This window comes from Podarcis melisellensis (genome assembly GCF_964234715.1).
Source record: "Podarcis melisellensis genome assembly, chromosome: 7".
Lineage (NCBI taxonomy): Eukaryota > Metazoa > Chordata > Lepidosauria > Squamata > Lacertidae > Podarcis > Podarcis melisellensis.
Window position 1 is genome coordinate 88,228,840 of NC_138539.1, and position 25,183 is coordinate 88,254,022.

Consider the following 25,183-nt stretch of genomic DNA (forward strand, 5'->3'; position numbering starts at 1 on the left):
CTTTCTCCCTTCTGCCTCTTCTTCTGTTTCTTCAAAGTTGTTCCAAATATTATGGCCAAAGGTGATGAGATAAGAAAACAGCTTTCCCCCTGACTTAATATCAAGGCCTATTTTTCTAAGATATCTATGAAGACTTCATACCTAAAAGTTATGAAAAAGATATGTCCAGGTTTTGTTTGTTTAACCAAAGAGTTTGTTTCTCTCCTAGCAACCAATTCTTGTTTTGAATCATTAAGGTTACCAAAATAGTAATCCAGAGGAAGAGAGTCTGTGTGGCTTTGCCTCTACATGGACCATGCTCTTTGTGAAAGTACCAGTGATCAATGCTGTCTTCTCTTCTCTCTCTTCTCTCTACTGGTAGAATCCAATGAGAGCCTTTCTAACCGAACACTACCAGAATAGAGAAGAGAGGGCCAGTCTCCTCTCCTGCTGGTAGTATCCATTAGAAAAAGTTTCCTCTCTTCTGTTTGCTGGCTAATCAGAAGCTAGTAGCTATATGTGTGGGGGGGGGGCTGAGTATTTGTGTAGGAGAAAACAGGTGGGTGTGGTGTAAGAGGCTGGATCCACACTAGAGACACTAGATAGGCTGAGGAAATGCTTTCATTGGTGGCTTTAAGATGTGGCAGTGCCCTTTCTCATGGCCAAGACGCTTTTATAATGCTTGCTGCAAAGTAAGTTTAATTCAGCAAATATATCTAGCAACAGATAAAAGCCTACCCTGGCTTCCTGTTGTTTCCAGTTGAGGAATGAGTGATGAATAGCCTCTTAATTACCCCTTGAATATTTTCTCAGATTGCTCCAATGTCAGTTTCTATTCCTGTTTTTGTTCCTCCACTTGACATGTTTAGAGCTTTCTTGTAATATTTGCTAGAGAAAATTCTGTGAGATCACTTCCTTTGTCTGCCTTGGCAGGAAGCTGTAATACTACATACTTCCTTCCTGTCTAGGCAGCTCAGACACCATTTTTGAAACTTATATTTTTGTACTTTTGTAACTTAGTAGTTCTAAACCTGCCTTCATTTTGCTGCTGTAACTGCTGCTTCAAGACCTAGACTGTGTAAGTAAATACTACTTTTATTTCTTCACAAAACAATGTGTGTGTGATTGTTGTTTTTAAGAGGGAGAAATGGAGCAATACCAAGAAAAACCCAGTCTGCCTTAAAGCATCGTGCATTATTGTTTCTAGAAGGTTAAATCCACCTTGTCTTAGCTTCCAAGTTAAGATGCAAAGGATGGTGCCCTGCTGATCTCACTAACGTGAGTAAGGAAGGATAATAACTAAACTATATATCCTCTCCTAGTGTCTAAATCCATTCCTACAAGAAGATAATGTAAGCCTTGGGTTGAAAACACCCTGAACAAAAGCAGGGATGTACCGCTACTTTGACATGCTTCAAATAATTGTATGTTAAAAGCCACTGCAGACAGTGAACTTGCAAAAATTTTACCACAAATCCAGTCTGAAAAACACAGGACAACATAGGAACACTGGCAATTTGACAGCAATATTTCTCTATGCTGCATGGCAAGTGAGTGAAGAAAGGATAACAATTCCAGAGGTGAGAAAACATCTGTACATAAAAGGGGGAACAGGGGAGTGCAAAGAAAGTGTAAACCAGGGGAAGTCTCTTTTCCCACCTCCTCCCCTGTACTTCTCTCACTTCTCAATGCTTAAGAAATAGACTATATATTTGTGAATAATTCACCAGTAACTGCAAGGATGTTTTCGGTTGGAAACTAGTGAAAAGAATGTCTCCAGATACCTCTGGTAAGAAATACTATGGACATTGTAAGTCAATACATTATATTCATCTATATCTATGACAACAATCACCAAGAGGGCAATCAGTTTACTGGGCGTGGAAATTGTGTGTTGATTACAGATAGATACATGGAACTCCAAAGTACAGCAGCAGGTATTACAAATGGAACAAGCCATATTTTACATGAACATGTAGTTTCTTTTTGACCCTGCCGGCTGTACAAAAGAAAGTCTATATGCAGTTGTCAACTTACATCATCTCAGGCATCTCTCTAATATCCTTAGTGACACAATCTGTCTCCTCCTTCCCCAACCTGGTATATAATGCATTGAGATACTATTACTTGGACTGCAGGTGTGGATGTGCACACCTGAGTCTTTCTTCCTTTGCAGCCGCACCTTGAATTCAAATTGCAGCTGCAAAGGAAAAATCAAGAGTGTGTGACCCTGATTTGTCTTTTCTAGCTTCCATTTGGCACTTTTTAAATTTGGTACTCCTCTTTCTCAGCACTCAGGCAACAGAAAAATGTACCAAAATAAGCAATGGCTGGAAAGGAAGGATTGGGGCCATTCGTGGAGTGCACTGGAGTCTGGTGCTATGGCTTCACCACTCCAACACCTGCTATCATATGTCAGGTGATGCACAGGTAAGCGTCGTCCCCCCCAAAATCTACCTTACAGGCCAGATGGGGAGACCTTGGAGGCCTAATTAGGTGCACATTCTGTAGGTTACCCACTGCTGACTTGAATCGCATCAAAACATGGCAAAAAGTGGCTTAGGAAGGGATGCAGGTGACACACAAGCAGAAGGGAACAGGTTGAGGAAAGCTGGTTTAAGTGTCACATCCTATGGAGAGTTAGGTATCAACATAAGAATGCCTAAGCCTAATTCATAGATCTCTCATAGGGTATAGAATCTCAAGGTAGTACAGTATTGTCCAGATTCAGCTTCACTTTATTTTCTACTATCAAACTATTGCCAACTCCCATCCCAGCACCTGTTCAGAATGTCCACTGTTTCATCTGGAATAGAAAGGGCCCAGATAATCCCTTCCTTCCACAAATTATTGGAATTTGGCAGCTACCAGCTGCTTGAGCACTTGCCTAAGAAGGGGTGGGGTGGGGGTGGGCCTAGGGTTCAACAGAAACTTAGAAAAATCACCTAAGTCCAAGGAGGACTTTTTGAAGAAGGTCCCCCAGCTGCCACCTTCGAAGATGCTAGGATCATGCTTCTCTCAAGGCACCGTTATCAAGTATAATGAATTCAGCTAATCATTCCAAATCATGTAGATGTTATTAAACATAACGGGAAAAAATTGAATATACGGGGCCTGCGCCACACTTTCCACAGCATACTTTCATCTGTACTGCCTATAATATTGTCATCCAAGTTAGTAGGGGTCTGAGTGGTATTATCTGTGAAATGTTTCCCAAATGAGTTACAGTAGGCCACCAATGGCTCTGGAAATCCATCTTGGGGATGCAAATGAAAAAGGTCTCTAGTCACTGGATGACACTGCATGGACACAATGATAGCAGATAAGTAATTTTTCTTCATTGCTATCACTGCCACAAAGAGGCCCCAGTGCTCACCCTGAGCTTTTCTGCACCTTAGCTGTTGTCCCTCTTGTTTCATCACCTAAATTCCCCAATAAACAAGGGAGCCAATGGGCTTAAACCAGTAGGCGCGGAGGGAACATGCCAACTGCCTATCTCTGTACACCAGAAACCAACCAGGGCTTTGCCATGTCAGACGAAACTCCCTGGGGGCTGCCAGGAAACACCAGAGGCCTTTTCACAAGTAAGTAATCTCTATCACATTTGGCTCTCCACTTGCACACTGAGTGTTCAGACTAGAAGCATTGCTGTTTTCCAATGTCAGAGCAGATTGCATGCTGCTTTTTCTGTGGGAACCAAGTTTCTTCCAGTCTTTTAATTGGACTCCATTATCCATGTCTTGTGGCATGGGCTCATGGTACAGAGTGATCTGGATAGTACGTAGTTTTGGACCATAATGTACAGTCACAATGATTATAATCGCCAAGAGGACAAAAACAGCAACAATGATGGAGATCATGGTAAGGCCATCTCCTTTTCTTGTTACGACAGATCCCTGGGTGAAGTCAACAAAATCCTGGCCATCGTGTTGCCTCAGATGATTGTTTGCAACAGAAAAATTCATTGCAGAGCATTAGAAAGGAAGTGAATTCACCTGGGACAAAGAAAAACAGTCTTAAAATGCATTATAGCAGGTTGCTTCAGTTAACTGTACCTGACAGACGGGCTGCATGTTGTGCTGCTTAATTCCCTGTCACGTTTTGGTAAAACATCCAGCTGCTCATGTCTCAGAACAGCCTTTGTCAACCTGGCACCTTCCAGATGTTTTGGACTGTAACTCCATCTAGCCCAGCCAGTTGGTAAAGGCTGCAGCAGAAAGAGTTAAATACATTTCAGGAGCAGATTGAGCTTCTTTCCTTTTTCAACTTTCTGTTATGATTGCCATAACTTGTTAAACTCTGCCTTAAATCAAAGTCTCCGTAACTGATGGAAACAAGAATTGTATGATTCAGAGGACACTGTGACTAACAGTATGTGAGCTTCTAAGTTACATTTGGGCTACAGACCCAAGAAAACCCTTAACCATGACTTCTTTACAAAAGGGGATCAATTATTGACAGCTGTATTCATCATACAGCAAACATCATCATCATCATAGCAGCAATAAGAAAGCCAAGGCAATAAAGCAGTTTGATATACAGGCACCAAGGATGGGATGACAGTCCAGAGCAACAAAATCAAGCCCCGCAGTTGACCACAAGCAAGTCCTCTTATCATAGGAACTATTCCCTTCACCCCTTTTTGTCTTGGCAAGTGGAGGTAGGGGGTGAATGTCATCAAAGAGAGAGGTTTGGCTCCAATACCTTCCACTGAAAACTTCTATAAAAGTAAGTGAGTCTCCCTTCTGTAAAATTTATCCATCCGTTCTGTAGTCTCGTTTATTTGATTTTTCAGCCTTTTAACATATTTATAGTAAAATGCTTACAAAATCCTCCCCATACGAAATTCTCCCTTGATCTCAGGTTCCAAATAACCAGCTCTGCCACTGACATATAATCCTTTCTTTTTCCATGCAAATCACAGAGACCTTGCAAAGCTCCCATTCATATGGTTGGAATCTTCATTAAGTAACTAGCCCTTCATGAAATATAGCCACCAGTTTGACAAGGAAAATCAACAGAGACACTTCCAAAATTTGTCCCCTCCCTCATCTGTTTCCCTCCAGCTCACAGAGTTTCCAGTTCTGAATAATCTGGTCATATTTCCAAAGTGGTACCAATACATTAGAAATCCTCCATTGTTCTGTTTCTTATTTCCAAATTTATACAAAGACAGCACTTATGCTGTTTGCCTCAGGTATGAATTTCATATGTTCACATCTCCCATCCTGTTTCTTATGTGCACATCCACATTAATGTGCAAACAAACCACTTTGACATGTTTATACTTAGGATTGCATGAAGGCTCTTTGTCTTTTTTTGGTAGCATTTTATCTGTGCATGTATACATACTGATAAGCTATTGCAAGCAATATCCATATTGTGTATGTGCAGCAATATGCACCATCAAATCAAAACTGGTTTGTGCATCATTTTATCAGTGCACATACAAACATTAAAGGTAAAGGTAAAGGTACCCCTGCCTGTACGGGCCAGTCTTGACAGACTCTGGGGTTGTGCGCCCATCTCACTGAAGAGGCCAGGGGCCAGCGCTGTCCGGAGACACTTCCGGGTCACGTGGCCAGCGTGACATCGCTGCTCTGGCGAGCCAGAGCCGCACACGGAAACGCCGTTTACCTTCCCGCTGGTAAGCGGTCCCTATTTATCTACTTGCACCCGGAGGTGCTTTCGAACTGCTAGGTTGGCAGGCGCTGGGACCGAGCAGCGGGAGCGCACCCCGCCGCAGGGATTCGAACCGCCGACCTTTTGATCGGCAAGTCCTAGGTGCTGAGGCTTTAACCCACAGCGCCACCTGCGTCCCTATACAAACATTGGCAATACGTAAAAAATGGACTGAAGGAGTGGAAAGCCATGGCAATCTATGAATAGTCTGATTCTGCAATATAAGACATTCTCCTAGTTAATCTGGAATTCAGAAAGAGTGCAACTTGAGACAGACGAAATCCACATTAAAGGAACAGACCCAGGAACATCTGCTCATCCAAACATGCAAAAGAGACTGGCTCCGTCAGCAAGTGGGCAGGGCTGATTTCATTCAGCGAGTGAGAAAGGTTTTGTTAAACAAGGATATAACTGCAACTTCTGTTTGTGCTGCATGTTATTAACAACAGCATAGGCTGATCTCTACATCATGGCCCATATGGGACATCAACAGGTATCCGTCTGTGTGATGGGAAGCAGCAGAGTGCCTGCTGGACATCTGGTCCTCATTCACATCATAGCATGGTCTATCAAGCCCCATACTCACCGGCATTGAAAGGGGATGCCCTTTACCTGGAGTCCTGTAGAAGTGCCAACTCAGCCTGGTGCAACCGGCCCATTCCCAGTGCAGGTGTAAAGGTGACGGTCAGGACAAAGCCTTTTTGCCACAACCTGCTCCTTCCTCTTGGTGGCAGAGAGGCATAGGCAGAGAGAGGAATAGGGGTCAATCGGAACCTGGGAGGTAGTTATCTCAATCCCCAGCAAGTCAGGAACGCTATCAGCAACAGATCAGAAAGAGAGCATTGAGAGTCGAGCTGGACTGCAGTTAGCTAAACTGGGATGTCGCTTTGAAGCTACTGTAGACGTTCCTCTCTCGGAATCTGACACACAGTGGTTATATTTGCTTAGAGGAGTGCCTGTTTGCCTCCAGTCATTCTGCTTACGTGTTTGCAAATGAAGCAAATAGTATAAAGTCTATATTGTAAATTCCCCCTGTTTACTAGACCATGCTCATGCCAATCAACCTTCTGTGGTTCCAGCTTTCCTGAAATATATAGGGAAGGTCTAACTGCTAGCAAATATGGCGACTGTATATTGCAATACAGAATTCTTCACTCTCTCCTGCTTTTAAAGGGGAACATACATGTAATTTTATGTATGTCGCAAATCATACTCCAATGACATATCTATACAGAAACTGTCAAGGTTGAAATCGGCTTTAATTTAAATCTAAAATAACCAGAATTTTATTCTGGAATGTAAATATCCTAAGGAAGTAGCTTGTAAATGAACCTGGGGTAGCACAGTAGAGCATGAGAGTCTTAATTTCAGGGTTGGGGGTTTGAACCCCACATTGAGCAAAAGATTCCTGCCTTGCAGGCGGTTCGACTACATGGTCCCTTCCAACCCTACAATTCTATGATTTTATGATTATCCAGCCATCCTTTTAGACCCCTTCCATGCTACACCCCTGCCTCATTCCTTACCTTCAGCTTGGCTTCCAAGGAGATTGGCAGTGATACTGAGGGTTGCTAAATATAATGAATATTTTTATACATATGAGAAAGCTGAAGCTGAAAGAATATCTGCTTCTTTTCGGCTAACGGGCTTAATGATGAAGAGATTTGGCTGCATTTGCGATTGGCGGTGACTGGGAATTTGTCCTTCAATCAGAGTAAAACCTTAATCCAGAAACCTAAAGATTAAGCTTCCATCTGTGAGTTTACCATCTGTAAACTCAATAATGCTCTACTGCTCCCCGGTCCTGTATTTGGACGCACCCAGGGGACAGGGCTGTGCGTGGGGTGCCCCACGGGAGCGACCCTTGCCCACTGGTGCCCTGGCGAGCCCCATGCTGCTTTCGGGATTGGTGCCGGCAGCTGTTGCATCCTTCTCCCGGTGCCCTCCAGGCAAGCGCCCTGCGCCCTGGCCCAGTGGCTGCCAGCAGCACCCCCCCACTGGTTTTGTGGATTTTGACCGCCTTGCTATGGCCAATGCAATGCAGTGGGGCTGATACTAAACTCACACCACTGCCAAATTAGCTGGCAACAAGCACTTTGAACAGCAGCTGTTTTTCTGAAGATCAAGAAGCTAAAAATAATTCCTTCATGCAGTATTGCCCACTGGACTTGCATACCCTCCAACCCTTCTATTTTCTCTGATGAAAATAGGTATGTCCTATTCCATAATAATAATAATTTTACTATTTAAGCCCCACCCATCTGACTGGGTTGCCCCAGGCACTCTGGGCGGCTTCCAACATTTATAAAAACATTAAACATAAAAAGCTTCCCTATACAGGGCTGCCTTCAGATGACTCAGGGGTCAGATAACTCCATACCCTCCAACATTTCTCTGATGAAAATAGGGATGTCCTGGGAGGAGCAGGACATTGCTGGATCAAATCAGAAACCAGGATGGCTTCTGTAAATCCAGGACTGCCCCAGGAAAGTAGATTGCACGTCAGACGGAGAAGGCAGCACTTTGTTGTGTAGCCTCTTTCTGAGTCATTGTGTCCATGAAGTCTTCAGAAAGAGACAGAGAACAGCAATCCTCTGCAAAGTTTTGCCTTTTTTTGCAGTGTTTTGCAGTGAAAAGCCTGCATTTTGCGGGACCCCACAAGCTTGGTAATTTATACATCAAACATGGGGTTCATACTTAGCATTAACTATGAACCCCAAAATTTGGAACCCCCTCCAAACTGATGTCAAACTTTTGCCATTGTTTTGTAGCGTTTTGCAGTGAAAACCCCACATTTTGCAGCACTCCACAAACTGAGCAATTGCTACAAACCCAGTGTTATCCGATTCACTCCAAACTGGCGTCTAACTGAAATGCAGACTGGTGTACAAACACATTCTTGGTAAAAAAGAAAAACTCCATTTTTTATTGTATGATAAGTTTAAAGCACACATATGTTGAAGATGCCCCCAAGGGCCCTCCATGTTAGTCCCTTTGGGAAAGAGAACTTGCAAATTAATACTTTCAAATATGTCTGGTAAATTCAAATTCTTGGTAATGGCTCCCCTCTCCATTTTATTTTATAATTCAAATCCTACAGGTGACCTTCCATGAGCAGCTTTCTTGATTTCTGGTTCCACAGTCACCAAAATATTTCCTGAAGGTATTCAGGAACTACACTGAATTCCTCTTTAGTTGGGTGGGAGAGCTGGGGGTGGGGGGGAGAGAAATCACAGATAGCACATGGGCAGACAAGTCTAAAAAGTGCATGACACAAATTTGCCCAGCCTTCTAGCGGTTACGGTGGCTCACTTACCAGAAGTAATGTATTTAACATTAATTCTGGAAGTGTACACTCAATTCTGAACAATTTTAGCCTCCTAAAGCAAAATATACATCAGGATTACCCCCCCAAAAAAACCCATAGTATCATAGAACTGAAGACTTGGAGGGGACCCCAAAGGTCATCTAGTGCACCCCCCTGCAAATACGGCCATAAAACCTTCATCCCCAGGCAGGTGTGGGGGACTCCCTGGTCCTGAATGGAATAACTGTGTGCACAGCTTGGGAGACATTTTGGATTTACAGCTGTCCAAGGAAGCACAGGTTAATTTTGTGTCCAGGGCAGCCATCTACCAGCTCCATCTGGTACACCGGCTGAGATCCTCACTGCCTGCGCTCTGTCTCGCCAGAGCGGTACATGCCCTGGTTATCTCCTGCTTGGACTTTTGCAATGCACTCTATGTGAGGCTACCTTTGAAGGTGACTCCGAAATTACAACTAAATCCAGAATGCGGCAGCTAGACTGGTGACTGAGAGCAGCCACCAGCACCACATAACACCTGTCCTAAAGGATCTACATTGGCTCACAGTATGTTTCTGAGCACAATTCAAAATGTTGGTGCAGCCCCGGCCAGGAAGTTTCTGATGTTTGATGTTTTATTATGTTTTTATACTGTATGTGCTGGAAGCCGCCTAGAGTACAATTTTCCATATATTGTTTACACAGTATATTTGTTACTGTGGCTGATACTTCTTGCACATGATTATATATAACACTCAGACCCAGATGAGACAATTTATCTATATATTTTTTCTTGAGTGACAGTGTGAATCATGAGACCTATATACAGTGCGAGGGGTGTTTCTCTGAAACATGAAGTACACTCTGAGCATTTTCTTTTCTTTCACGTTTGATTCTGTTAGATTGAAATTGGGGGATGAAGGTTTTATGGTCATATTTGCGGTGGGGTGGACTGGATGACCTTTGGGTATCCCTCCCAAGTCTTCAATTCTATGATTCTATGGGGGGTTTTTTTTGGGGGGGGGTTAATCCTGATGTATATTTTGCTTTAGGAGGCTTAGTTTGGCCAGAATCGAGTATACACTTCCATAGTTAATGCTAAATACTGGTGAATGAGCCACCAAAGTTGCTAGGGCCGTGAAAATTTGTGTCCTGGGCTTCATAAACTTGTCTACCCACGTACTGAAACCAAAGTGGCACATTGGTTGCCAGATGTGAAATATGTTGGCATTATTTTCAGCTCTCCCACCCCAATATTTACCTCTGTAAAGATTACAATATTTCAGTATTGCTGCCTTTAAAATTTGAGTAACTCCTGAATGGATGCCATTAAGCTATTTATCTCTCAGACAATTTGACAAAGGATCACCAACCTTAGCCATCATTCAATAGGAGCATATTCTTACAACCCCAAATTTGTAATACGGGAGAGGGGAGAATTAGGGAAGGAACTCTGTTAATGAAAGCACAAAACTACTGCATTGCTATCTTCCCAAAGACTCAATTTTACAACACATTACAATTTATAAATTGTGTTTTAATCTTACAAGCTTTAAAAGATGAAATCTGTGCACATAAAGCTCACACATTCCCCAGACTGTTCTGTTTTCATTCACTCATCACACATTATGCTTCTGCCATTACTAAGGAATCACTCAATTTGTGGGGTGCTGCAAAATGAAGGGGTTTTGCTGCAAAACTGTTGCCACACTTTGGCACTGCTTTAGAGTGAATCACACAATGTTTTTTTTAAATAAAAAAACAAGTTTTTATTAGTTTTTCAATATTCCCCCAATAATAGCCAAATTATAACACTATCAATTAATTCCCAATTAATACAATTATTCAAATACCAATCAACTTCCAATTAATACATTTTAATTAAAGTGCCTCCCCACATGGTGGATTGGATGGATTTCCGATCTTATATCACTGCATTCCATAATCTTATTAATTTCAGTTATAATAACAATCCCTTAATCAATGGCTGCATAATTAATGATTTCCATTTGTGTTGTTATATAAATTTATAAAACTTCAAGTGAGGAACTCAAACCACAGTGGAACCTTGGGTTGTGGACGTAATCCTTGATGGAGGCATGTCCACAACTCGCAGCATTCACATCCTGAAGTGGCGCGTCTGCACAGGCGCGATTTGGCGCTTCTGCATATGCGCGAGCGGCGAAACCCGTCAGTAACCTGTCTCCGGTACTTCTAGGTTTCCCGCAGTCCGCAAGCCGAAAACACGTAAACTGAAGCGTCCGTAACATGTGGTATGACTGTACTATCTTTGTTCTGTCCAGCACATGAAAACTGTTATGCCCATGGAGATTCCTTCCGACCATAAATGGTGTTGTTTCTTTCACTTCCCATTGTGACTTGGGGCGGAAGTGAATCTTGAAGTTTCTCGAAGGTCTTATCTCTCCATCCTGAATCACACAATGTTGGGTTCTAGAGTAATAGCAATGACCCCCGGTTTGAATATAGTAATTGCTCCGCTGGTGGAGTGCTGCAAAATGCAGGGGTTTTGCTGCAAAAGAACTGCAAAACTTTGTCACAGGTTTGGAGGAGATTCCAAATTATGGGGTTCATAGTTCAGTTGCCTCAAATGGAGAGTTTTGAGGACTGCACAGGGAGAGACAGCAAACACTCTGAACAGAATGATTATATTCCAAAAGCACCAGACTGCTAAACTCTGCACACAGGCCAATAGTCCTTCTTTCAAAACAGAGATCAGCAGTAAGGTTAAATATTCCTGTGTACTTATTTTCATTCATTTTCATTCCCCACAAATTTCTCGTAAGCGTAGAGACTTCTCACAACAACAATACCGAAATTTCTTTTGTGGCCGGTAAATTCTGTTTCATTTCCTTTGGAACTATAATGGGCAAGAGAAGTATTCCACAGCGTCAATCCCCTTGTTGACTCAGTCTGCTTCCTTCTATTCTTTAACAGGAAGCTCTTGGACAATCAGCACATGCAGACAAACCTCTCTCCTGGTTGTTTTTTCTTCTCCCAGACTGCAGAATGGACAGAGCTGCAGGTTTCTGAGGAGTGGAAGACATAATGATAGCTTTACATTTTTTGATGTTTTTCTGGTTATGTGACTCTGTTCTTCTTCAAGGTAAGATACTTTATTGCCCAGTTCTATGCAAGTCTGAGGGGAAAGTTCCAATGGGGTTTATGATTGACACCTTAATCCTGTTCAAATGGAGGGCAATGGTGAGTTTGTGTTTTGAATGGATAAATTTCAGTCCTTGGCATCTACAGTTAAAATCTCAGGCTGCAGGGCCGCAAAAGATTTGTCTCTGCCCGAAACTCTGGGGGGCTGCTTTCAGTCAGTGTGCACAATGCTGAGTAAGATGAATCTGTGTTCTAATTCAATATAACACAGATTTATCAATTCATCAAGGAGCAAAGTAAAGCAGTTCTCACTCAGTATTCATGCAAATCTAGTTCCTTTGGCTGAAAGAGGTGCAGATCTTTTAACAAATCTGGCTCTAAAAAACTGCATTCCTGTTGTGCAATACATATATTTCAGAGTTTAAAGATCACAGATTGACTAGGGCCTTTAATACACAATTTCTGTAACAAAGGTGTGGCTGTTTCACCAAAAGGACAATGGTGCCTGTTTTGTTGGAAGAAAAGCTGATGGAACTGCTAATTAAAACAAAAGCTGAATGAATATATGATGTGGAAAACAACATAATTCTTCATCATTTTTGGGGGGTTAAATTATACTGAGTGTACGCAGGATACACTGATGGATGAAGCGAGGATGTGCTGATGACTAAAATACAGAGGGAATTCCATGTCATTCTCTTCCAGTTGTTCCAGCTATGCAAGGAGTGTGGTTTGCCAGATTTAAAGATCCCTGCTCTCCTGCCCACATGCGCTGTTCTGGGGGTTCCCTCAAGCCCCCAGAGCCAGTCTGAGTGCAGGGGCACAGAGAAGAGGAGGCAGGGAAAAGCCTCATTGTATAAGCAGAAAGTCCTTGTGGAGGGCCTACACTGTCAGAGAGTGATGCAATGGGCAGGATTCAACAAATGAGACCCATCAGCGGAAGCCCTGCAGAAAGGCTTCCACTTGCGCAAGGCGGCTCCTGTGTGCCCCCCCCCCGCCCCCATGGGTGCTGCAGGGACCAGAACCTAATCCCTAACCCTGGAGTATTATTAACATGCTCTGATTAGTATAGAGGGAACTTTGAGGGCCTGTTTTGGCCATCTAATGTCAGTATGTAGACTTGAAGGAGATCAGTACATGTGAATTGAGATGTTGAGCTTTCTGTTGAGGAGCAAGACATTAGGACAGATTTTACTGAACTGAATTCAGATATTTAAGATATTTAGCTAACGTGGGGGGGGGGCAGGAAAATAGGCATTAGCAACAAATGGGTCACTTGGAGGTAAAATTGGCCATATAGCCTTTGTTTTGGATGTCAGATAATGTAGCAAAACCAACATGTCCCCACAAAAGATATATATCCTAACTGCTCTCCTATTTTCCGATTTGCCTGTAGAGTCTGTGCCCAAGAAAAATGGAAGCTTCATCCAGCCATCCTCAGCAGGTAGACCCTCTACAATTACCCTGCTATTCAAAGGCTTTACCTTTTCAATGAGTTCCAGTAAAGCGATGAGGGAACCCTTTGTGTGATCCTGATGGAGGGCAAGGGCAAAATATCCGTGATGGCTCTTTATCCTCCCTTTCATCTCCAACACCTGTACTAGGATTACTTACAGTGGGCAGGTCCTTGGGTAGGAAAATGCCAGACCATCACTGCTCATTTCAACATGCTACTATTATGCATTATAAACAAGTAGATCTCAGCATCCTGTGGTAATGAATGTTCTTCTATTACAAAAGTGATTCTTGCTTGATTTGGGTGAGAAAGGGAATGTAAACCTATTTTTGCTAGGTCAGATGCAGTCCCTTTGTTCCATACAGCTAAATTCATAGTGGCCAAAAAAGGTATTTTTGATGGTCAGTGGATTTTATGCCTTGTCTTGTTCTTGTTCTGCATGGCCATTTCCTTTCTCAGAGGAGAGAGCGGTTTTTCCCTAACCTTGACTGGTTTTTGGATATTTTACTGTGCATATTTATGCAGAACACATGTAAGGGTACTGAGACAGGAAAGAAGTTGGCGTGAGCACACTGGCTGTGCCCTGGGTCTCCTTTGTCCTCCATATATTAGGGGTAGCCATGCTTGTTTGGCAGCTGAGGCAAAGGATGCTGATGCTGGACAGCAAGGAAGCTGGTGAGGAGAAGCCATGCTGTGCTGAGGCCAGTTGGGTCCTCCCTCTCCAGCCAGCCACCCGCAGCACTGGAGTCCATTCATCCCATTTCATTGTTTATAGCCAATGGCCACTACAGTATAAACCACAAAACATGCTATCCAATCAAAAAGGCAGTTAATCTATAAATTTTCAAGAAATCTATCATTGTCTAATCTTTTTTTAAAAACAACAACTTGGGAATGCAATGCTGTTTTGAGTCAGGAAAAAAACATCAGTCACAAAGGTAGTAGTAGACGCAGGGTCTTACCCCAATCCTTTGCCTCTTCATTTGAATCCGCCTCTCAATGTCTCTAAACCTTCCTATTTCTTAGTTTCCACAGGTATATATAACGGGGCCACCTCTCCCACAAAAGGTCTCCTGTATGTAAATACAGATTTTCTCACTATCCCTTCCCCTACAGAAGAAAAATCAGCAGCACTAACAGTGGCAGCAACTGGTGAGTAAAGACATTAAGATGAGGTGTCGCAATTTTGGACAGAAAGTAATAAGACAGATGTGTTTCAAGGGTGCCAGCATTAAATATTTTTCCAAGTATTTTAAAAATATTTATATCTTACGGAAATCAGTATTCTGATTATACCTCCACACTCTTGCCCCCAAAGAACACCTTATCAGTAGTAGTTTGTAGAGCTTAGCAAAAAAGAAGTCAGGATTCACGAAGCAGCATTCAACTACAAAATTGCAATAGCACAACACAACATCATTCTTGCCCCACACATGCCCTGCACTGTCCAAAAAATGTCTCCAGAGGCAGGGGTGTAGTGTGGGGAGGGCCGGGGGAGTCATAGTTCAGGGCACATGGTTTTCAGGGGGTGTGAGTCAGCGCCCCCCCACAGGGATTCCCGCCCTGCCTGCTGCCGGAGGTCTCTGGCTCCCAGAGCCCAGTCTTGCCACTGCGCCCCAGGGCTCCCCCCACACAGGTGGGCAAGCAGCGCAATGCATCCCCACACCTGCTTGGCGGTGGAGCGGCAGGTTTTGTTCACCCTCTGCACCTGGCCCCTGGTCCTGCCTGGTGCGCGCACACCCACCGGGCGCTAATAAAGGATGCAGTGCTACTGTCCAGAAGGATGGGGGGAACACTGTTTTGCATAGAACCCATAGTATTTGTTAATTTTAATTTTGTCAGATTCATTCTCAAATGTACTTAGAGAGTGCCTGTATTGCCTAATTTAACTTCCTGCAAAGTGTCCCAAGAATGTATGAGCTCCTATGAACACTTACCTGGGAGTAAAGAACATAAGCATATCTAGAATAAAATTATAAATTATCTGGAGGAAGGACAGAACACAAATAGAGGAGTTGAGTACAAATGGTTGACTGCCACCTTTTTGTTCTACCCATTCTGAAAGGACCTCAAAAGCAGTGTGGGTGAGGTGTGGTTGCATTAGCTGAGAACACCTTATACATTAGGTGCCCCACAAACTATTCTCTGGGTACACTGTCTCAAAGGTACATCAAGTCTTTTCAGTTATTCCATTCCACATATACACTTAAAACATGGAGAGAGCGCCTGATGTGGTGAACCCTGCTGGCCCCATCCCTGATGTGGACGTTTTCAAGGAGCCTATTTGCAAACAAATGTGCATATGCAGGCTGCCCACTCAGCTAGGAAAGTACTGGGCTTACAGATTGCAGAGAGCATGTGTGAATAGGCTGTCCTTTATAAATGTCACATTTAATGCACAGAAATTGGTGGACAGGGCTGACAGAGCAATCACTCATGAAGACACAAGGCCATCCAAATCTCTGCCACGTCACCACATTGCACAATGCTGCTGTGCTGTCCAGTACCGATAGCTCTTCCTGAAAGAACATGCACCATCCTATTGCCACAATGCTGGCACTTGGCAGTAGTAAAGAATTTGTCACTGCAGTGCACTGGTCCGTTCCAGCTGTTACAGGGCTGCCAGTGAAATTTCTTCTGGGGCATTTGTTAATAGGCTTAATAGAATTTCTGGTTATTCAATAACTCCATTTGATGTTCAGATACAGTAGATTAAAAAAAATATGCAGACTCTACATTTTTGAAACATTATGACTTCCTGCACTTGTCTCTGCTCCCACCTGGATTTACAGAAATTTATACCCTCCTAGACACTAGACAATCACATCAATTGTTGTATTGGGATGCTCTTGTTGGCTGTCCTTGATTGTGCTCCTGCCCATTTTTAACTACTTTGGCAAGTTTGGGTTTTAAGTAGTGATTGGCAGCACTGTCAACCCTATTTGTTGTCACTGATTCTAACAGATGTTGAATGGAAAACTACCAATGGCTGCCATTATGGATCTTGTTTTCCTCGTTATCCAGGTGTTATCAGCTTCATTGCCATTCTGGTGGTGATTGTAATTATCCTGGTCTGTGTGGTCAGCCTAAGATTCAGGTGTCATCACTGCAAAAATGTGGAAGGTATTAAACAGTGTGTGTCATTGTTTTAATAGCCCTGAAGTGGTTATATTGTATCTGAGTCTCCATTTTATCCACTTAATATCCACCTTGCAATTGTCTGCCATGGACTTGGTTCACTATCCACATTTCTTGACTTTGATTCTCTGTTTAGCTCTTGTCCTGTGTTCTTTCTTGGGTAAAATGCTTCTTGTCCAACCCTTCTTCTTACAAACATTTTGCTCAAGATAATTCCATAATTCCCCACTTTCCGGTTTGCAGGCCGGTTGTAATTTATAGTCTCAAGCTTCCTGGGTTTTTTCCTTCCTTTCTTCACTTTTAACCTTCTTCACTTCTCAGGCTCTTGATGATGCCACTTGAACACTCTTCCTTATTCACTGCCTTCACTCAATTTCCTTCAGCTTCTATACTTTATTTATGTCCCACCTTACTGCCAAGGAGCTCAAGAGACATTGTGCCTCACAACACCCCTTTGAGGTAGGTTAGGCTGAGAGACTGTGACTAGCCCAACGAGCTTCATGGCTGAATGGGGATTTGAACCCAGGTCTCCCGGGCCCTGGTCCAACACTCTAACGGCTACACTGCACTGGCTCTGCATCCATGTCGTGAAAAAGCCAAGGTGTAAGCTTGCTCCACAGTTGATTCAAGTTCATGTTTGGTCCTACCTTGTTATGTCCTCCCTCACTAAACATATTTGTTTTTTAATGTGCTCTCTTTCCCATACCCCAAATGTGTGAACATTTCTTCTTGATTAAATTGTATTCTATCCACTTTCTTCTTATTCTTCTGACAGAACTTCTTCACATTTCTGATTTTAAACCCAGTTCAACTTCTAATCACTTCTAATCTATATGCTCATCTTTCAGCTTGACCATCTGTTTTACTGATATCATTCCTTCTCATCTGTTATTCCATGTGTCATATTTTAACTTACCCTTGTCCTCTGGAACTTTATAATTCCAGCTAGCACCAACAGGAGCAAATAGCAGCTTTGGAGGAGCAGTTTCCATCATGACTGCTGCAGGGGAGGAAAAGGTTAAATACTCCTCCTTTCCTGCCCGCTGTGATCCTTATCATTGATGCACACACCAGCGACTGCTATTTGCATTTTTTTAACGTGCCCATTAATTGCAAAAATAAGCATGTTAACACATCTAGCTGGGTCCTCTATGAGGACTAAATTAAAGGCAGTATATTATTGGTACAAATCTTTTAGTGCGTATTATTAATGGATTTTTCTCTTTGTAGATAAACAAAAACCTCAACATCCGATTGTATCTTACAGGTAAAAAAATACGTTTTAGATTTTTTCTTCTTACTAGTTGCTGTCAAGCTGCAGCTAGTTTTGTTTTTCAGCTACTAACTTTCAGAGTGGCTGTGATCCTTGTTGACTAAATCAGGTTGGTCAAAACCTTTATGTGAGTTGTAATACAACTTTGGGTTTTAATGCATGAAAAGGGACATGGTCAACAGTGGACAGCTACAGCCAAAGTACTGCATGTCTGGGGCCCTGCTGTCCTGGAGGCTCTAGTTATTGCTTAACCCTTAGGAATGTGTGGCTGCAGAGAGGGACGGCAAAGAATAACAATCAGAAACAATCCAAAACACAGGAACAGTTCAGAGTGCCACAGCAAGAGTAAAGTTACACATCAGATTAAACAACACATCAGATTAAACAACAGCTAGTGTGGTGTAGTGGTTAAGAGCGGTAGACTCGTAATCTGGTGAACTGGGTTCGCGTCTCTTCTCCTCCACATGCAGCTGCTGGGTGACCTTGGGCTTGTCACACTTCTCTGAAGTCTCTCAGCCCCACTCACCTCACAGAGTGTTTGTTGTCGGGGAGGAAGGGAAAGCCACTTTGAGACTCCTTCGGGTAGTGATAAAGTGGGATATCAAATCCAAACCCTACCACCACACATTTACACAAGTGTCACTAGGTTCGATCAGACTAACTCTTTAGTGAAGGTATTTAGAACTGCAGCCTTATTATTTATGCAGTGGTTTTCAAAGCATAATCTCAGCAATAATTACAACACTGCCGTAAGAGTATGCAGGTATCACTCCTATGCTACAGTACTAACTTTGATGTAACCTACAGAAGCTTGCCTAGGACGACTGTATGGAGTTTATGGCTGAGCCAAATGTTTAGGTACATTCATAGGATACGGAGGGATAAAGTGATCTGGTCTGGGGTGATGGCAACTAGGGCATCCACCAACATGGCAATACTTCTCAAATAGTCACTATAATTTCATTTAGAGATGACTTTATAGTCATGTGCTTTGAAGACAGAGAAAATGCTTGCTTCATTGCTCCCTATTGCCCTCAGCTATTGATTATTATGACACTAAAGTAATGGAGCAATGCTTAATTATATGGTAGCACAGTTGTACCTCAGAAGTCAAACGCTTTGGCTCCCGAACGCCACAAACCCGGAAGTGAGTGTTCCGGCTTGCTAATGTTCTTTGGAAGCCGAACGTCCAACACGACTTCTGATTGGCTGCAGGAGCCGTGCCTTGGCTTCTGAATGTTTGGAAGTCGAACGGACTTCCAAATGGATTCCATTCAACTTCTGAAGTACGATTGTACTGTAAAATCACATTTCTTATTAAGCGAGTGTGGGGATTGAGGAAGAAGGGACTTGTACAATCAAAGTTTGATGATCTACCTTCCTAGCAGCAGAGAAACATCACACACAGCAATGAGTCTGCCTGGCTGCTTGGTTAAGTAAAAGAGAGATGGTAAGAAATGATACTAACACCAATAAAAGCACACCCTGCATAAACATTACAATATGTCCCACTATATTAAAATATTTCTAAATCTAAAGCAATAGATTTCAGATTTAGATGAAGCTTCTTAAGTTGAAACTCCATAAATGGGCAGAAGGATTAAAGTCTTTAGAACATCTACTGAGCAAAACATGCTGTGGCTTTTGTTCATAGCATTGGCAGAATGAAAGTAAAGAACAAGCTACACATCAGTGTTTCCTAATCCACTGAGATGTCTAGCTCTTCAGTGTCAGTCACCTGCAAGGAAAAACACATTTTCTCATGAGGTAGCCAGATAAAGTAACACTGGATGCATCCTCTATTTTTGGGCAGCTGCTCTGATGCTGAAGCTGCAGTTGGCAAGAAAAATGTCATGCTGGTCTCCATGAAAGACTTAAACATAAGCAACAGCCAAGGTAAGGTGTAAGGGTTGGGGAAACACAAAGGTTTTCTATTTGATAAGCAATTCTTAGTGGGAGTGACTAATTAGAACCCCACTATTTATAAAAGCAAAAAAGTATTTTAAGTGACTATTCCCCAGGGATAAAACACAATTATTTCCCGTGACTCTTTTAGATTATTTTGGGGATTATACTTTATCATGATAACTGACTTAAAAAAGAATTATAGCAAGGCATTAGATTCCTATTAAACCTGTCCTAAGACTTCTGCTCATATGGCCACACAAGTGCATGCCTTGAACCTTGTAGCTTATGTTTAATTCTAGCAAGCTATTTATCATTTGTATAGTACCTAGAATTTACTAAGCATTGTACACATTAAATGAAGACAATACCTGTACTTTTTAGAAATTTATAATGTAAAAGACGTGATGCAAAAGACTTAACTCCCTGTGAGTTCAGATTCAAGAAGATATTGCTGTGGATTATACATGATTCCCTTTAGACAATTGTCCCATGCAGGCAGCAGAAGGATTGTACTTTGGATAAAGTTGTTTTTTGGGGGGGAGAGGGGTAATTACTTTGTTTAAACACTGATCTAGGCACAGAACCCAAAGAGTAAGGTTTATTTTGCATTCTGTACCTAGAGCTCTGAGGCCTTCTAATTTTGCCATGTTGGTTTTTCCAGGTGCTGCAAAATGTATTACACATGAAAATTGAAGAAACATTTTTAAAATGTGTAACTTTATTTTTAATCAATGTGGGGGAATGCTGTAAGGTATTTGTTATTCTCTTTGGGATATAAACACATGAAACTGCTTTGTAAATCAGACCAATGATTAATCTAACCTAATATTGTATACTCTTGACTTATGGTGACTCTCCAACATATTTGATCCTTTAAATGCAAATACTGGATATTTTACCTGGAACTGTTGTCTCCTAAATGCAAAACATGCACTGTTCTATTGAAGTATGGTCCTTCCTAGCTGTGGTTTTCAACTGGCCAAGAAACCTCTATTTTTCTTTGAAAAGTACTCATATTGATGGGGGGGGGAATAACCAGTCACTTTTGCCTTACTCTAAGTTCATTTCATTGTGGTCGTTGTTAATTTGGCATATTTTAATTTCAATGGAGCACACAAAATATATTTCTCAGGAGAAGGAAGGAGGGTGCAGACAGCCACATTTTAATGCACAAGCAACTTCTCATTTGCTTACCTGTGCTGGAAGCCTTGTCCTGGCATCCCCAAGCGGAGAAATGAGCTTGAAGTTCCCGGCAGATGCTTGTGTTTGAAATCCTGGGCAGAGAATCTGAAAGGGGAATCTGAAAAGATAAACATCACCTATCTGCCCTATATTATTTGTGTTTATCTTGGCTGTTGAGTTCCCTTTTTATGCAGAGCTCCCCATCATCAAAGTCCCCTCTTGAGTATTCTTGAATTGGTGGCCAAGTGATGTCTTAATGTCTGAGAGCAAAGTTCCCTGGCTAGGTTTTTTATATTCCTGGTCATGCATTTCTAACAGTTGCAAAGAATCCTGTCTTCAAATGCAGCTGGAGAAGGGTTTGGAGGGAGGGGGATCTTCATTAACTTTCTTCACACCATAGTTGTGGGCAGGACCAACCTTCTTAGTGAGCATAACATCCTGTCTAGCTTTCTTTCCTCCACTGTGCTAGAAGGCTTATATTAGATGCAGAAATATACTGCTCCACCAGCAGAGTGCTGTGCTCAACCAGCACACAGAGATGTGACAACTATAGCAGGTATGAGATGGGTTCACACTGTTTCAAGGATTATAAATTAATTCAGGTATTATACCAATTACATTATTTGCTTCTGAATTGCTGCCTCTGTTGCAGTTCAACAACCTAATCATAACAGCTAACATTTTTCACAGCTGTTATTTGTTAGCGATTTTTGCACAATGTTTTCCCCAGGGTAGCTGTCCAAACACATAAAAACAAAAACTACATGAACCCTCCCTCATCTATAACACACCAACTTCCCACCCCCATCTACCACGGCAGCAATGAAACACAAAACAGAGCATGAGTCTTTTGTGATTACTAATGTATTCCATCTTTCAACAAGAAAGGCATGATCTTAATATTATTTAACAATATGTTAAAAAATCAGCCAATAGGCTTCAGCGTTAATACAGTTATACAGTTTTACTGATTTGATATGCAAGTACTCATTTGCTAAACTTCCTCTTGCAAGTATTTTTACACAAGCTGGCTACAAATTGGGAATCAAAACACAAATTGCTTAACTTGTACATTCTCAACAGTAGATTGTGAAAAACAAAAGTAAATGCTTGTCCCAAAAGAGGAATTTTCTCTATGACAATTTCTTTAAAGAAGTCTATAAGGAAAGAGCAAAACTAGTTGGATTCATTGCTCTGTTTAAAGGACAAGTCATAGCAAAATGGGAAAAGCCAAGGTATCTCCAGAAACTGGAAACATGCTGTTGTTCCAATTCCAGCAACTGCAGACTATAGTCAGATAAGTCTCATTCACAGACTTCAATCACAGAAACTAACATATGTAGTTAGAAAGCAGCAATTCTGCAGCCTTCTAGCATAATCAGGGGAAAGGCTAGATGACCAGTGAAGATCCACACAGCACTGCTAATGAAGGTATTTGTCTCAAGGCCACAGCAGTTCTCAGCACAGGGAGTGCAGTTAGTAATTAGATCCCACAACATTCATATCCATGTTGTGTCCTTTAGTGGACAGCAAAGGTAGCTTTCTTCAAGCTAAAGTTGGACCAATTGATGGAAAGTCTTTGCCTTGTCTGTCTGGCAGAATCCAAGCAGAATCTGTAAAGAAAATATGTGTAAAGGAAATCTAATGCACACCAAGGAAGTATATATCATCATGTCTATATTACAATTTCCTTTGATAATTATTAGATTTCTAGTTATATAAAATGTACCTTGTTAATACTTGAGCAGAGTTGCTTAAACTTCAGCTAAAAGAGAGTGCATTAACACCCACCCTAGGGTGGAAGAAGGCTGAATGATTTGACATGATAACTAATGTATATATATGACTTCTTTTAAAGTCAAAATTGCTATTCACAGTGGGGTAAGGTTTACAGATACCTTTGCAATGAGCGAATGTGGCAGGTCAGTAAGCAGAGCCAATGCTTCTGGCCCCTTAGCTCTGGCTCATTTCAAATAACAGCTGCTATTAAAATGTGTTGCTGACTGAGACCTAGAGGCTACGAACCAATGTTTAATCTCATTTGATTGTGCTAAAACAGGGATGGGGACCTTGTGGCCCTCCAGATGTTGCTGCACTTCAGCTCCAATCAGCCGCTGCTAGCAAAGCAAGTGGGAGTTGAACTCCAGCCACATGTGGAGAGCCACGGGCTCCCAACGCCTGGGCTAAGAGGCCCCAAGGGTGGCACTAACGTGAAAATGATGACCCCCCATATTGGAATTTGATCTCAGTTCTACCGCTGACTTCATTAACCCTGCTAACAGTGCCCGATGCCCAGTGCTCATATTAAAGTCTTTGGAACCTAAACACTGGTGCAACTATGCATGCATTTTTATATATGGAGCAGAGTTCAATGCCTCAGTCCCAATGATTAAGCTTACACTGTTCTTTTAGATGCAGTACTATTTGGGTACAACTTCAAATCCCTATTCTGCTTTCTAACCTTGGACAACTCATGCTTTCAGTATACCTACCTCATAAATGTGTTGTGGGGAAAAACATATATCAAGAAGGTGCATGGTTAACACATATGGGATGAAAATATTTGTATTTTTCGATTCAGCCTGATTTGGTATTACAGAAATGGAAAGACTGAACAATACAGCAGTGGGCATATGCGGCCACCCTCTCATTTGCTGTAATATATAAAAGTAGTTACTAGGGTAGGTTTCTGCTTTGCAAGTTTTAGTTTGTCCATTCTCTGTTTCTGCAGAGGTGTTGTGTAACAGTGCAGAGAACTGAAGTTATGGGCTACTTGTGAATAAAGTGTGCTTTGTAGTTAAAAAGCAAAGTATTCACATGTACTAAATGGAGCTGAACCCATAAGCCTTTCACAGAAAGTAAGAAGGGGAGCATTTTTATTTTATGAGTCCTTCTAGCTGCTTAGAAAAGAAGGCTGCCACAATGGAAACTTGTGCACAGTTTCATCAGTAGCGGCAAATCTGGGAAGACTCCTAAGAGATACTGAGCCACTTTTTAAAATAAAAATGCTACTAACAAAATAACAGATGAAAATAAAAAGAAAGCACTCAGCAATGGTTGATATGTATTATAATGAGAAGTCTTAATCTGTTGAAAGTCAGAAGGGAAAACTTTCAATATGTTGAACAATATTTTTAGCCTAATTCTAAGTGAATTAGTAGAATAATCTAAATTGAAATAAGGTCTGAGATGACTTGTAACAGCGTGCGGCATCTCAGGTGTTAAAAAAGAGACACCGTGCTTTTTTTTTTTTTTAAAGTGGGGATTTTGATGTCAGTCTGTATCTATTTTGGCCTTCAAGTTGATTTCTATATATGTTTTTATTGTTAAATCGATCGAGGATGTTTCATGGAAAGTGATTCATAAATAAAATAAAAGAATAATAAAGTTGGATTCAAACGCTTTACTGGTCAAGCATTTAATGTCTGTTTTTGTATGGGAAGCAAGTGTCTATTTATATATTAGAAGGGTGTGTTGATAGATAAGAGAATAAATGCATGCATGTATTCATGTACTGGCTGAGAGGTGGTGGGGGCTGGATGGTGAAGAGATGGGCCTCATGGATCCATGAATAAGAGGAATGGCTGCACTAATGGATGGAGTGTGACATGGAATCATAGAACTGCAGAGTTGAAAGGCACCCAAGGGTCATCTAGTCCAACCCCCTACAATGCAAGGATCCTGCCCCCTGCCTGCTGTCTCTGGGTGGGTATTACCAAAATGATGTTTTGTACACCACATTCACCCAATGACCTAGAACCTCTGAAAGGAGGAGGCTAGTGTTTCCCCTGTTGCAAGAATATGAAATAGTCTTAGAGCATCTTGCAAGTTTGGGCAGAGAAAAACGTTGAGCCTTCACAAGATTTATGATGAGAACGCCTCAGTTGAAACTGTAAGGCACGGGTGGGCAGATCTCAGGCTTGCAGGATCTACTGTGTTTTAAATACAGTGGTACCTTGGTTTTTGAACAGCTTAGTTCCGGAACAATTCAGAACCCGAATGCTGCAAACCCGGAAGTAGGTGTTCTGGTTTTCGAACTTTGCCCCGGAAGCCAAATGTGCTCCTGAGCATCCGTTTTTACTGTTGCACAGCAAATTTCAGTCCCCCGCATAGTAATTAAGCCTTTTTTCTTCTTGCG

The 25,183-nt window shown here is 42.0% G+C and overlaps 2 protein-coding genes across 8 annotated transcripts in view; one reads left to right on the forward strand and one right to left on the reverse strand.

Annotated features, from left to right (window-relative positions):
• The first annotated feature begins 116 nt into the window (after nt 1-116).
• Nucleotides 117-20,663, forward strand: ECSCR (endothelial cell surface expressed chemotaxis and apoptosis regulator). 2 transcript variants are annotated; one of them, XM_081917937.1, is made up of 8 exons: nt 117-1,057; nt 11,921-12,089; nt 13,485-13,532; nt 14,571-14,696; nt 16,569-16,667; nt 17,913-17,949; nt 19,769-19,851; nt 20,525-20,663. In XM_081917937.1, exons 2-8 carry the CDS (start codon nt 12,032-12,034, stop codon nt 20,554-20,556), a joined length of 483 nt encoding a protein of 160 aa, XP_081774063.1. In that variant the 5' UTR covers nt 117-1,057; nt 11,921-12,031; the 3' UTR covers nt 20,557-20,663. The 2 variants fall into 2 exon arrangements, with proteins under 2 accessions (XP_081774063.1, XP_081774064.1); XM_081917938.1 differs by lacking the exon at nt 117-1,057 and adding an exon at nt 11,219-11,238.
• A 1,228-nt stretch (nt 20,664-21,891) lies between these two features.
• The window catches only part of FAM193A (family with sequence similarity 193 member A), a 50,003-nt gene continuing 46,711 nt past the window's right edge, over nt 21,892-25,183 (reverse strand). For all 6 annotated transcript variants that reach the window (XM_081917736.1, XM_081917735.1, XM_081917734.1 and 3 more), the window contains one exon: nt 21,892-22,658. In XM_081917736.1, coding sequence (XP_081773862.1) covers nt 22,565-22,658 — 94 coding nt within the window. In that variant the 3' untranslated portion in view covers nt 21,892-22,564. The remainder of the gene's footprint in view (nt 22,659-25,183) is intronic.